At 35.5% G+C, this 13080-nt stretch overlaps 1 protein-coding gene across 3 annotated transcripts; it reads left to right on the plus strand.

Moving 5' to 3' along the window:
* LOC18783397 (phospholipase D alpha 1) lies at positions 6993–11628 on the plus strand. 3 transcript variants are annotated; one of them, XM_007216980.2, is made up of 4 exons: positions 6993–7220; positions 7465–7570; positions 8560–10459; positions 10961–11628. In XM_007216980.2, the coding sequence occupies exons 2-4, from the start codon at positions 7472–7474 to the stop codon at positions 11392–11394; spliced, it is 2433 nt and encodes an 810-aa protein (XP_007217042.1). In that variant the 5' UTR covers positions 6993–7220; positions 7465–7471; the 3' UTR covers positions 11395–11628. The 3 variants fall into 3 exon arrangements, with proteins under 3 accessions (XP_007217042.1, XP_020416727.1, XP_020416728.1); XM_020561138.1 differs by having other exon boundaries at positions 7049–7365; positions 10961–11605; XM_020561139.1 differs by having other exon boundaries at positions 7049–7330; positions 10961–11605.

The raw sequence follows: 13080 nt of genomic DNA on the forward strand, positions 1-13080 counted from the left end.
CTCACACAACTCTTGCTCATGTTCATAGTTCAGTTGCAGTTGACACTTTTCAACTACAACTGAACTTCTTACGCATAAAGTAATTTCTCAGGTAATATTAATTAATCCATTATGTTTTATTTACTTACAAGTACTAGTTAATTAGTGGTGAAGTACTATTGTTTTGTTTTTATTTTGTTGCAGGTTTTGGAGTTGGGGATTGTTGTCCACTCCATTATCAGGAATTTCCTTAGGTGTTTCTGGAAGTCTGGCCACCATAAGACCTTTAGTAGCTGCCTTGGCCTGCCATCAATTTTTGAATGCATGGGACTTGAACCAGAAGACTTTCTTTGTAAAAAAGAAAAAGAAAAAGAAAAAAAAAGATTTCATTCATCATTTTCAACAACACTTTGGGGCTAATTTATTCTCTCTTCTTCTTGGGGCTGGACGCATGTCTTTATTAGCCATATGGGCGTAGGCAAGGCAGGCTAATGCTTATAATTTTTATTTCCTTTTTTGGGCCATTTGTTTGGTTCTTTTTCTGAATTTTTTTTGTTTTCGTTCTCTATAATTTGCATAAAATGATGTAGCTTAATTCTAAGAATCTTGTGTAAAAGAAATACCTTCAATTGGGTGTAGTTTCTTTGCAACTCCATACCAGAGAAATGTGTTTTTACCTTCTTTTTTTCCCTTCACCGGGCTTGGTTGCTGCCGTTGGCACTTTGACGGTGGATGCCTACGCCACTTCTTATTACAGCTGGTCTCACTCCAAGAACAATAACTCTCAGCCTACAGAGAGTGGTGGTGATGTGGAAGAGCACGGGCATGTCCTGGCAACCGGGGGTCATATTGGCCACTGCCGTGCCTTAAGGAGAACCCGAAAACCAGCTTCGGTAGAAGAGAGAGAGAGAGAGAGAGAGAGAGAGAGAGAAGAGTTGAAGGGGTGGTACCAGCTTATATAGGAGAGAAATTCGTTGTATCAACTACAACTGAACCATGAGGTAATAGAATTGTGAGTTTGAATTCAGAGTATGAGACTGAGGAAGTGTCAAGTGTCAACATCCCTCACTCTCATACTTTGAATCCTCGCTCTCACAATTCTATTAGCTCATGGTTCAGTTGCCTACGCCACTTCTTATTACACAGGTCTCACTCCATGAACAATAACTCAGCCTACAGAGAGTGGTGGTGATGTGGAAGAGAACCCGAAAACCAGCTTCGGTAGAAAAGAGAGAGAGAGAGAGAGAGAGAGAGAGAGAAGAGTTGAAGGGGTGGTACCAGCTTATATAGGAGAGAGATATTCATGTAAAATATCATGACAAGTTCGTGAGGGAGTTTATGACTTAGTTTAGTACCCATCGCCTTTATGTTTCTTGGATTCCATGCACATCCTTTATCTCCCTTTGTTATTTTATGACTTGGATATCTTCACACCCTTTTCCATGTCAACCGGCCAACACAAATGACGTTGAGTGAGGCTATCCAATTGCCATTTTCTTGATCTTTTAAGCTAAACATAAAAGAAAACACCAAATTAGAGATTTAATTAGTTTTCAATACACACTATCTATAACATATCTACTTATTAGGAAAATTACGACTAGACGCATCATATGAAGTCAATTATAGAATGCCTAATTTTGAGGGCTTGTTTGCTTATAATTGAGAATGAGAAGAAACATGTTGGCCCAAGCAAAGCTTGTGCTAGATTTTGATTGCTCAAGCTTCGTACAAGAAGGAAAAGATTGATATGGGCCACGGACAACCCATCGTTTTGGGCTTCCCTTTGCAAAAGATTGGTTGGGTTTACTATAACATCTTACTGCCTATCCCCATGGTAACCCAAACTTTTTCTTTTGGGTTACCAACATTACAGTCTTCTTCGTTTCGCAGTGATGAAAATTTTTAAATGAAGCACAATGATTCTATTAAGCATATGTTTACATATCAAGAATGGAAGTGGCGATGAATTGGGGAATTTAGATAAAGGAATCAAGGTATTCGAATCATATCAACTACTTCCCCTAGTTAATTCTGTTACCGATTTTGAGGACATTCTATTACAGATTTAAAGTAGAATCCACATAATCTTTTATTCCTTATGTGTTAGTAAACACAGTGGAAGTCATGAATTGTAATGATTCCAATACTCATATTATAAGCACACAAAAAGCAGGAATTAGAATCATTTCAATATTCATTCTTGATAAATAAACATGTTATAAATTCATTATACTCCAATTTGCAGTTCAACCTTTGAAAGCTGCTCAATTTGGGCCAAGTTGAAGTCCATATTTGTCACACACAAAATTTGAAATGTATGAGATATAAAATAATGTCATCAAAAGTTCTTTCAGTTTCTTCTTTTATTTATGAAAAACGACACATAGAATGTGTAATTGATTGTAAGAAAGTGGTTCACGAATACAATTATGGTGTCACATCCCTCTTTAATTTACGATTATATTTCCGATCATAAAATATTACAAGTGATTTTAACACACGTCTTTTAACCTCGTACACTCTATTTGTGAGTTTAAGCAAAATTGTAAAACATTTTATTTGATGTAAAAATGGCTAAAAGAGATGAATGTCAACATTGATTCTCTAAATAAGAAGCTAAACATTGAAATACAAGGAAAATTATTTAAGCGCATTGTCTGCAACAATGATTGAGTAGTTGGATGGGTCGGTGGTAATATATGTACACTGGGAGGGTGGAGGAACCCACAGCGGATTCCTCTTGTTTCTCAAGTTCTTGGTTTTATTTTTATTTTCATGTAATTGTCATGTCATTTAATAAGAAAATGACATCAACATTAACGTTTTACATCTAATTGCATCAAAGGGTTAAATTGTGACAAGATTCATAGTCTAGTAATAAAATAATAATATATATAATTCTGAAGTTTGGTCGTGTTTATATTAAAATGTTATGTTGTTCCAATGACATCATTACGTCATTCAAACAACAATTAAATACTTTTATTTTTTCAAGTTTTCATTCAACTCTCTAATATACTGTATTATCTTCTTTTTCAATGCTTTAATAATTGTTGGTGCGGTTTTTGTGACGGGAATTCAAATTTAGACCCTTCACAAAACTGAAAAATTATACTCACATATTTCATTTAATATGAACATTTTTTAAATTTTATTTAGATCCAACCAATGATGTTATTCTAATCTTAACTCATTTCCATTTTCCTTCTCATTACATAGACTAACCCCAAAAAAAACTTGATGAAATTTTAATTATGTTTAAAAAGATGGTTAGGATTTAGGATTAGAAATACTTTTTTTTAAAAATATTCAAATTGGAATAGAAATATTACTATTTAAAAAATTTACAAAAAATTATGTGCGGACTGCAGAGCGCGTAATAGCCGCGTAGTCTGTAGTCAAACTCAAACCGGATGTGAAAGTGAGAGCGACAGAAACGTGGCAAGGGCACTTTAGATAGGACTCCGAGGTGGGCCATGCTTATCCACACATAGCATGATGTAGAGGGCCCACAATCAGACCTTCCCCACTAATTACATTATGACGAGCATTTTTTCCTCTGTCTGCAAGCTCTATTTCTGGCAAGAATAAATAAAAGAGGAAAAAACTGGTGTGTAATATGTGCTAAGATTTGGGCCAAATGATAAAATTATGTACCAAATGAGCGACCATGAAGAGATATTGCCAACATTTTTTTCTCATGAATTATAGACAAAATATAAAGTGAAATTGGCTAAAATCACCCTGTTTCACAACTTCTATTCTAAAATAGTCCCTTTACGTTAAAGAGGCACTATAGGAACAACAAAAAGACACTATATGACACATGGACTATTATAGAATAAAAGTTGTGAAAAATGACTATTTTAGCACAAACACCATAAATAAGTGAGAACAAACTAAATAATGTTTGCAATAAACGGTTTTATCAGCATCGTGGTGGTGTAATTTTGTGTAAGTTTGCATTATGAAGGATGTAATTTCGGGGATGTAAAGCCACTTTTACATCCCTTTTACATTTCTGAGGGTTGTAAATGTGGTTTTTGCTCCAGTGGGGAAGTTTTAAATCTAAATATGTATAATAGATTTTTTTTTTTGTCTTAATTCGTTTTTGTGTTAACTTTATATAATGAATATTGTGTGTGTTAGGTTCATTTTATTTTTTCAAACAAATAGACCTAAATATATTTAAATTTGGAGAAGATATGATTTCATCCAAAAAGAACCGTTGGATTGTAAAGTACATTTAATCTGAACTGTTGGACCTGATTTCATTTTGAAAAAAATTAAAGCTGTTGGCTAAAGTTGTTGGTTGTTGGCTGTTTTTGAAAAAAAAAAAACAAGAATTACGTCATTTAATTTTGCAATGTAGTCGTTGGGGAGATGACATCCTATAGGCATGGGGCCACATATGAAGTTTTGGTCTTGCAACTATTGTAGCGGGGCGTCTTGGGCAAGTGAGTTTCATTCAGCAACTTTTTTGCTCACTTTTGTTCATATTTTTCCATGTAGGCCCCACCTGTAAGAGCATCCAATGTGGGATGGTGTATAATGAGGTGTATGTTAAATATACACTATTTGTGATCGAAATCACCTGCAATGGAGAGGTATAAACGAGTGTAAATTTGCATCACCACCATGAAATGCAAATTTAGATGCACATATACATCTTTTTTTACATCTCTTGCAGGTGGGACCTACATGAGAAAATATTAGAAAAAGTGGACAAAAGTGGGACTTACAGCATAAAAAGTGAAAGAAATCAATTATACATATTTAGATTTACATCTTCCTCACTGGAGCAAAAATCACATTTACAACCCCTAGATGTGTAAATGAGATGTAAAAGTGGCTTTATACTCCCCGAAAATACACCCTCCCACTGTAGATGTTCTAAGGGATGTAAAAAAAGATGTACATGTATATCTAAATTTGCATCTCACTTTTGTAATGCAAATTTACAATGGTTTACACCTCCCCATTGTAGGTGATTTCGAACACAAAAGGTGTATATTTAACATACACCATATTATACAACCCCTCACTGGAGATGATCTTAGAGGAAGTCCAGGGTTAATACTCTGGCCCAAAACAAAAAGATAAAAGTATGTCACCCAACATGTTTTTTCAACCAATTCCAACATTTTCTCCCAATATCATTTGACTAAGAAAAAGTTGGTACTAAGGAGGTCTAGCCTAGTGGAAAATGACTTTGATATGTAGATAAATAATCTCATGTTTGAATCTTTATGTTACCGTGATAGTGTGCGTACGCTGGCAGACCCATGAATTTTTCAACGGAGATGCAATTTTTAAAGGCACAAAACTTGATTGATGAACAAATTTTTATAAAGACTTGGAATTCTCTATAATAAAAAAAGATATGAATATGATGTTTTATAAAGACTTTTTTTATATTTAGCTAAAATGTTTTGTAAAGATTTAGATGGAGTTTTCTCTTAAAATGTACTAGCCTCTCTGCACGCGCTTCCGCGCATGCGAGAGGTTTTTTTTTATAAAAAATTTAAATTTATTTTAGAATTAAAAAAGATAATGGATATTTGTGTTCCATAAAAATAGAACCCATTATCTGAATTTTCTTTTAATTTTAATTTTTTTAATACGAAAAATTGTGAATTTACCATATTATCCTCATTTAATTAATAATTTCAATTCTTAATGTTTGCATTAACCAAGGGCATTTTCTGATATTTTGAATATTTCAACATTCTCTGCCTTTTACTTTATATATATAGATTAAAAAAAATTAAAAAAGAAAAAAGACTTAGTGTGTGGTGGGGATCGAAAAACTCTCTCAAAAGATCTTTTTACAGCAGCAGGAGAGGTTTAGTTTCCTAACTTTCCTCTCTTCGGTGTACAATAAGGACATCAACTTCATCCTTTCTGGTGGACATAAACTAACCTCTATGGTAGCAGGTAGTTTATTCTGCTCCGTGTATAATAAAGACACTATCATTTTTTCCCCTGGCCTAAAACCACGTTGTTTTGGCCAGGGTTTTTTAAAAAAAGAAAAACAAAAAGAGAAGCGCACATCGCACAACAACAAAGGCAGAGTCAATTCGCTGAGTCCTTTTGTCGAACAGATGGAGTGCACCAGAAACTAAGCAGAGTTGCAACTTTCTTGCATCTTCAAGGATTTCCACCTCCTTGTGCCTCTATATTAATATTATCCAATAACTCAACACTTTCCCAATACTTTGTGGTTAGATTGTAATAGTTGGGAATTATGGGGTGGGATCCCAATTCCCAAATGTGTCATATTCTCTGACACCTGTATATTTTATATATTAATATAGATTGCTCTAGTCTGAATGCACGTGGCCAAGAATGGGGCGGTGATGAAGTCATAGATGCAATTTAATACCCCGTTATAAAATATCAACAGGAATAATTTATTATAAACTAATATTGGCCAAGCCGGCAATTTATTACTAAAATTATTTTGAAATACTCTCCAAATAATTAAAAAAGTTTAACTTTTAACTTTTCTCACTCATAGAATAACTTGTAACTAAAGTGATTAAGAGAATTTATTTTTGTAGAGTTCTTAACAAATATAAGATATATTTATTTACAAATTGGTGTTTGGTTTTCTAATTTTTCTTTTATTGTAGTTGTAAAAATTTGTTTTGATATGCTTCGTTGGTTTTTCTCTTTTCTTTGAAAAAAAATTAGTTTATTGATATACATGGGTTAGGCGAGTTGGCTAGAATTGTGAGCTCGCCTCATTACACCAAAGTTTGAATTTCATAGATTATCGCTTGTATTTTTTTTGGTTGAATTATCGCTTGTATTTTAAATAAAAAAAAGTGGTCTATTCTATCGAGGTTATCAAACTTTATCATAAGACTCAGTATTTTCATAAAATCATTTACTTCAGTCTGAAATTGGAGTGAAAAAAGAAAAAGAACCAAAAAGTGAATGGGCATGACTGCAATATAAAAAATGACAAGGGACTTGCATACAAAGCTAATCATGGAGACATGGAAAGGAAAGAGAAGAACCATTCATCTTTCTACACGGGTTGCTTTAAAAGCAAATTTAGCGGATCTCCATTTCTTCCCTTTTTCACATTCTGAGGGTGTAAGAAGAATGCGCATCAATTTCTAATTTTTTTTTTTATATCTACACGTTGAGCCAATACCGGATCACACCTCTGTTCTTCTTTGCTCTGCTTTCACTCTCTCAGATCTCTCTCTCTCTCTGTGAAACCAAAAGTGAGTTCTTCCCAACTCATCCAACTCTGATTAATAATTGAATTCTCAATCACTATTCATTTGGATCAACGTTAGTTCTGATTGCAATATAGTCAAAAAGAATTTGTTGGGTACATTTCTTTCTGTGTGATCTGATCGGTTTCTGGTTAGTTTTGAGTGAAGTTTCCATTTTTATGGTTATTTGGTGGTTTGGGGATTTATTACGAATTGGGTTTTGTTTCTTTTGTTTGAACATTGACTGTAGGTGAGAAATGGCGGAGCCCCAGGAGCAATGGCTTCATGGAACGCTTCACGCTACGATCTATGAGGTTGATAAGCTGCATAGTAGTAGTGGAAATCTCCTCCGTAAGGTATATGCTATATGATTTTAATTTTTTTATTTGTTGTTTATCGTTTAGATCCGAGCTGATACTGGTGATTTGAGATCTTTTGTGAATCTGTGATCGTATAATTTTATGACCATATAATTGTGTATGCGCGCGTGTTCGCGTGTATGTTCTGGTCATTGGAATGTATAGTGAGCATGCAAGTTGCAGGAATGGTTCACTAAATTTATTTCAGTATATAAAAAGAGTTTGTTTTTTGTCTATGGTGTTCCTGAAAAAAAATGAGAAAACCGAGTCCATTTGGATTTAGATATAAAATAGAAGTCCAGGACATTTGTGATATTGTTTAAGTAGGCATTTCTGTTGACTGTATGGTAGCATTGTTCATGTAATCACACAGATGGAGATAAAATTTATAAATAAATAAAAATAAGGAAAAATAATTGAAGTTTTGAGGTCAATGAAGAGGTTTTTATTTTTATTATTAGATAAAACACCAAAGAACCTGAGTGTAAACAATAATTGCCTGAGAAGCTTGGTTCTGGATGTAACTTGAATGATACATTTCAGCAAAGTGTGAATTAGAATTCTATTGGGATGGGCAGCTGGCTGGGGCAAAGGCTAGATGTTTTTGCTCACCCCCTTCCACATTCTTTGCGGCACATATGATAGTTGTTGACAATTTTTTCTGTTTCGTTCCATGGATTTTACACGTGTTGCTTAACAAATCTGGTCAGTTTGGATATCATTTTTTTTCATGGGAGTTGCAGATACTCCTATATAAGTAACTCAAAACTATTATCAGTCTTTCTGCTTTTTTTTGCTTTTGTTTTTGGTAAACTTTCTAACCACTTGATGCTTTTGAAGTTACTTGAAGGATGTCCATTTTCCAGTAGAAGTTTTTGAAGTTACTTGTAGGATGTTCTTTGTCACAAGATCATGATAAATTAGAAACATAGCTTATCTTTTGTTCTAACCTTCATACATCTCTTTCATGAAATTTTACCGTGCAGATTACTGGAAAAATTGAGGAGACTGTTGGTATTGGCAAAGGAGTTAGTAGACTTTATGCAACCGTTGATCTGGAAAGGGCTAGGGTTGGTAGAACCAGAGTTATAGAGAAAGAACCCTCTAATCCTAGGTGGTATGAGTCTTTCCACATTTACTGTGCTCACGTTGCTGCAAATGTTATATTTACTGTCAAAGAGTCTAATCCTATTGGGGCGTCATTAATTGGAAGAGCATATGTACCTGTTGACGATCTTGTTGAGGGGGAAGAAGTGGATAGGTGGGCTGAGATTTTGGATGAAAAGAAAAGACCCGTTCATGGAAATCCTAAGATACATGTGAAGCTACAATTTTTCCATGTTACAAAGGACCGCAGTTGGGGTCTGGGTATTAGGAGCCCTAAATTTCCTGGAGTTCCATTTACTTTTTTCTCACAGAGACAAGGATGTAAGGTTAACCTTTACCAAGACGCTCATATCCCCGATAAATTTATTCCTAAAATTCCTCTTGCTGGAGGCAAGTTTTATGAGCCCCACAGATGCTGGGAAGATATCTTTGATGCAATTTCTAATGCAAAACACCTGATCTACATTACTGGCTGGTCAGTGTATACTGAAATTTCCTTGGTAAGGGACTCAAGGAGGCCAAAGCCTGGTGGTGACATCACCATCGGTGAATTGCTTAAAAAGAAAGCAAGTGAAGGTGTTAGGGTTCTTGTGCTTGTTTGGGATGACAGAACCTCTGTTGGTTTATTAAAAAAAGATGGACTCATGGCAACCCACGATGAAGAAACTGCACAATTCTTCCAGAATACTGACGTGCACTGTGTCTTATGCCCTCGTAATCCTGATGGTGGTGGAAGCATTGTTCAGGGTGCACAAATCTCTACCATGTTCACTCATCACCAGAAGATTGTGGTTGTGGACAATGACATGCCAAATGGAGGATCAGAGAGGAGAAGAATTGTGAGTTTCGTTGGTGGTCTTGATCTGTGTGATGGAAGATATGATACCCCCTTCCATTCAATTTTCAGGACATTGGATACTGCACACCATGATGATTTCCATCAGCCAAATTTTACTGGTGCATCCATTACAAAAGGTGGTCCGAGAGAACCTTGGCATGATATTCACTCTCGACTAGAAGGGCCTATTGCTTGGGATGTTTTGTTTAACTTCGAGCAGAGATGGAGAAAGCAAGGTGGTAAAGATCTACTTGTTCAGCTAAGAGAGCTAGACAATGTCATTATTCCCCCTTCTCCTGTTATGTATCCGGATGACCATGAGACTTGGAATGTTCAGTTATTCAGATCAATTGATGGAGGAGCTGCTTTTGGCTTCCCGGATACACCTGAAGATGCGGCCAGAGCTGGGCTTGTTAGTGGGAAGGATAACATCATTGACCGAAGCATTCAGGATGCTTATATCCATGCTATTCGACGCGCAAAGAATTTCATTTATATTGAAAATCAGTACTTTCTTGGTAGCTCTTTTGCCTGGGAAGCTGATGGTATAAAGCCTGAGGACATTGGCGCTTTGCATGTAATTCCAAGGGAGCTTTCGCTTAAGATTTGTGACAAGATTCAAAAAGGAGAGAGGTTTACTGTCTATGTCGTTGTCCCAATGTGGCCAGAGGGGATCCCAGAGTCAGCATCTGTTCAGGCAATATTAGACTGGCAGAGGAGGACTATGGATATGATGTATTCTGATATTTTTAACAGTTTTAAAGAGAGAGGCATCGAGGAGGATCCTCGGAATTATTTGACATTTTTCTGCCTTGGGAACCGGGAGGTGAAGAAGCCTGGAGAATATGAACCCTCGGAGAGACCAGAACCAGATTCAGATTATATTAGAGCTCAGGAAGCCCGACGCTTCATGATTTATGTTCATACCAAGATGATGATAGGTAAGCGCACCATTATAAACTTTATGTAACTTACTTTTGACACATCTTTCCTTTGGATTTATTATAGCATTAACGTTGCTTCTGATCCAACATCTCCATTCACATGAACTAAGCCCAACTCTCTACTGAACTCACTTTTATGCTTGGTTCAAACTTCAGAATTTGTCTAACATTTATCTTGGTTTGTGGTGGTTATGGGGACGATTTATAGTAGGAAGTGATGTGCAATTTTTGTTTTTGTTTTTTTGTTTTCTTGTTCCAAGTGTTGGTAATGTAGCTATCATTACCTGCTTCTTGATCCTAATTCAAACACCAGGAAGCTTCTTCAATTTTGTGGCATTTATCATTATACAGTACAATAACAATATTAGATGGTCTGTTATAAAGAAATCTGTGAAACTTTCTACCGTAGTGTTGTCTTTCATAGAACAATGCTGATTTTACTCTGCCTATCTTGAATATTACAAATCACATAATTGACTCACCCTTTTGTTTTTGCAGTTGACGATGAGTACATCATTATTGGATCTGCCAACATCAACCAGAGATCAATGGATGGTGCCAGGGACTCTGAAATTGCCATGGGAGCCTACCAACCATATCATCTGTCGGTCAGGGAGCCAGCACGTGGTCAGATCCATGGTTTCCGCATGGCACTATGGTACGAGCACCTTGGCATGCTTGACGAGAAGTTCCTCCAGCCAGAAAGCGTTGAATGTGTTACCAAGGTGAACCAGATTGCTGACAAATACTGGGATCTGTATTCAAGTGAATCTCTTAATCATGACTTGCCTGGTCACTTGCTCCGATATCCAATTGGCATTTCCAGCGAAGGAACTGTCACCGAGTTGCCAGGATGTGAATTCTTCCCCGACACCAAGGCTCGTGTCCTAGGTGCCAAGTCTGACTACCTTCCTCCGATCCTTACTACTTAAAGAGTGTCTTTTTTTCACTTGGTTTTGTCAAAGTAAAAACTTTCTTACATTGTTTTTGTTTTAACACTACTATTTGTGATAGTAGATTAATAAGTGTATCTGTGTCACAACCTGCATAGATGTTTTTAATGGCAGGATGTTCATAGCAGGTTTTATAGTGATATGTGGTAATGCTGTTGTGTGACTTATGAGCAATGTTTTCTTGTGTGTATCTTATTTGGTTTTTTCTTTTCTTATCTGGCCCTACATAGTTTATAATGTGCTCATGCTCAGCGTTAGTTTCATTTGTTGCTATGTCCGTAAGAAATCTTTGTTCTAATTCCTGCAAATGGAACATTTCAACTTCTTTTTTTGGTCAAAAGCCGAACAAATATTCCACTTTATTGTGAGACATGTACTGTTGCATAATATAACAGAAAATGTATGGGGTTAATGCAAACATTAAGAATTGAAATTATTAATTAAAGGTTTATTATTACAAAACATCTTTAAGGTTTATGAAATTATTAAATTGCATCTTTAATGTTTGTGATCGCATATACTAACCTTGAGGACCACGAGTGACACAAAAAAACATTAAGGATGCAATTTGTTAGTTTCGTAAACTTTAGGGACGTTTTGTTTAACTTCATATTAAAAGTGATTTTGATACAAAAATCAATTTAAAAGTGTTTGATAAATATTTGTGTAAAACAGTTGTAAGCTATGTATAATAACTAAAAAAGATATGATATTGAAATAATTTTTTTTATTCAAGTGTAAAAAGAAGTCACATTTTTTTCTCCAAAACATTGTCACTTTCAAGTATGCAAATCTTTTATTAAATATTTTTGTTGAGAGACACCCTAAAATTTTTTTAAAAAAAGTAAAACAAAATTAACCCACCATCTACATGTTATTGTGTTATTGGCTGGAAATAACAATGTCTGAGTTTCTCTCCAGCTCGACCCACCCTCTCACAGATCCATCCTGATCTTGACAATCAACACCCTAAAAAGCTCCCACACAGTCAACAATGTCAAAGTCAAGATCCTATACAAGGAGAGTATTCTGTCAGACCAGCATAGGCCGATCTTTGCTAGCAAGCAACTCCATGATGGTCACACCCTCACCAACTACAACATCCAAAAATAATCCATTCTCTACCTTGCGCTTTGACTTCATGGCAGATAGAGAGATTTATGCCTCTCTTTGACTGTTTGAAGCTTAGGGACGAAAAACCATCCATAGCTCTATCAAATTATTCAAAGATTCCAATTTGTTGTGTGCAATAATGGTTTGTCAATGAAAATGAGAGGAGTTGGAATGGGTTGCTTTATCAAAATATTCCCAGGAGATTTGAGAGAGTTTTCACCTTTGAAAGGTTGTTAGAAGAATGAGACGGCCTCTGTGAGAAGAAGATGAGGGATAGTTGAAACGTGCTGGGCTGGAAGAAGATGAGGGCTATATGATGTAAATTAGAAAAGTTAACAAGGACATTATAGGCACTTCATTAAAATTCATTAAACACCATTGATCATTGTTTAGCTTTCCGCGAAAGTTGAAATAAAATCAGTCATTGAGTTGTTTTCCAAAATCACGGACGCTGATAGCTATTTTATCCCAAAAGCAAATATCTCGTCTTTTACTAAACCGGATGTACTTTGAAAACTTTATCAAAAATAACATTTTAGCCTAAATAATCAA

The sequence above is a fragment of the Prunus persica genome, chromosome G3, assembly GCF_000346465.2.
Source record: "Prunus persica cultivar Lovell chromosome G3, Prunus_persica_NCBIv2, whole genome shotgun sequence".
In the NCBI taxonomy this organism is placed as follows: domain Eukaryota; kingdom Viridiplantae; phylum Streptophyta; class Magnoliopsida; order Rosales; family Rosaceae; genus Prunus; species Prunus persica.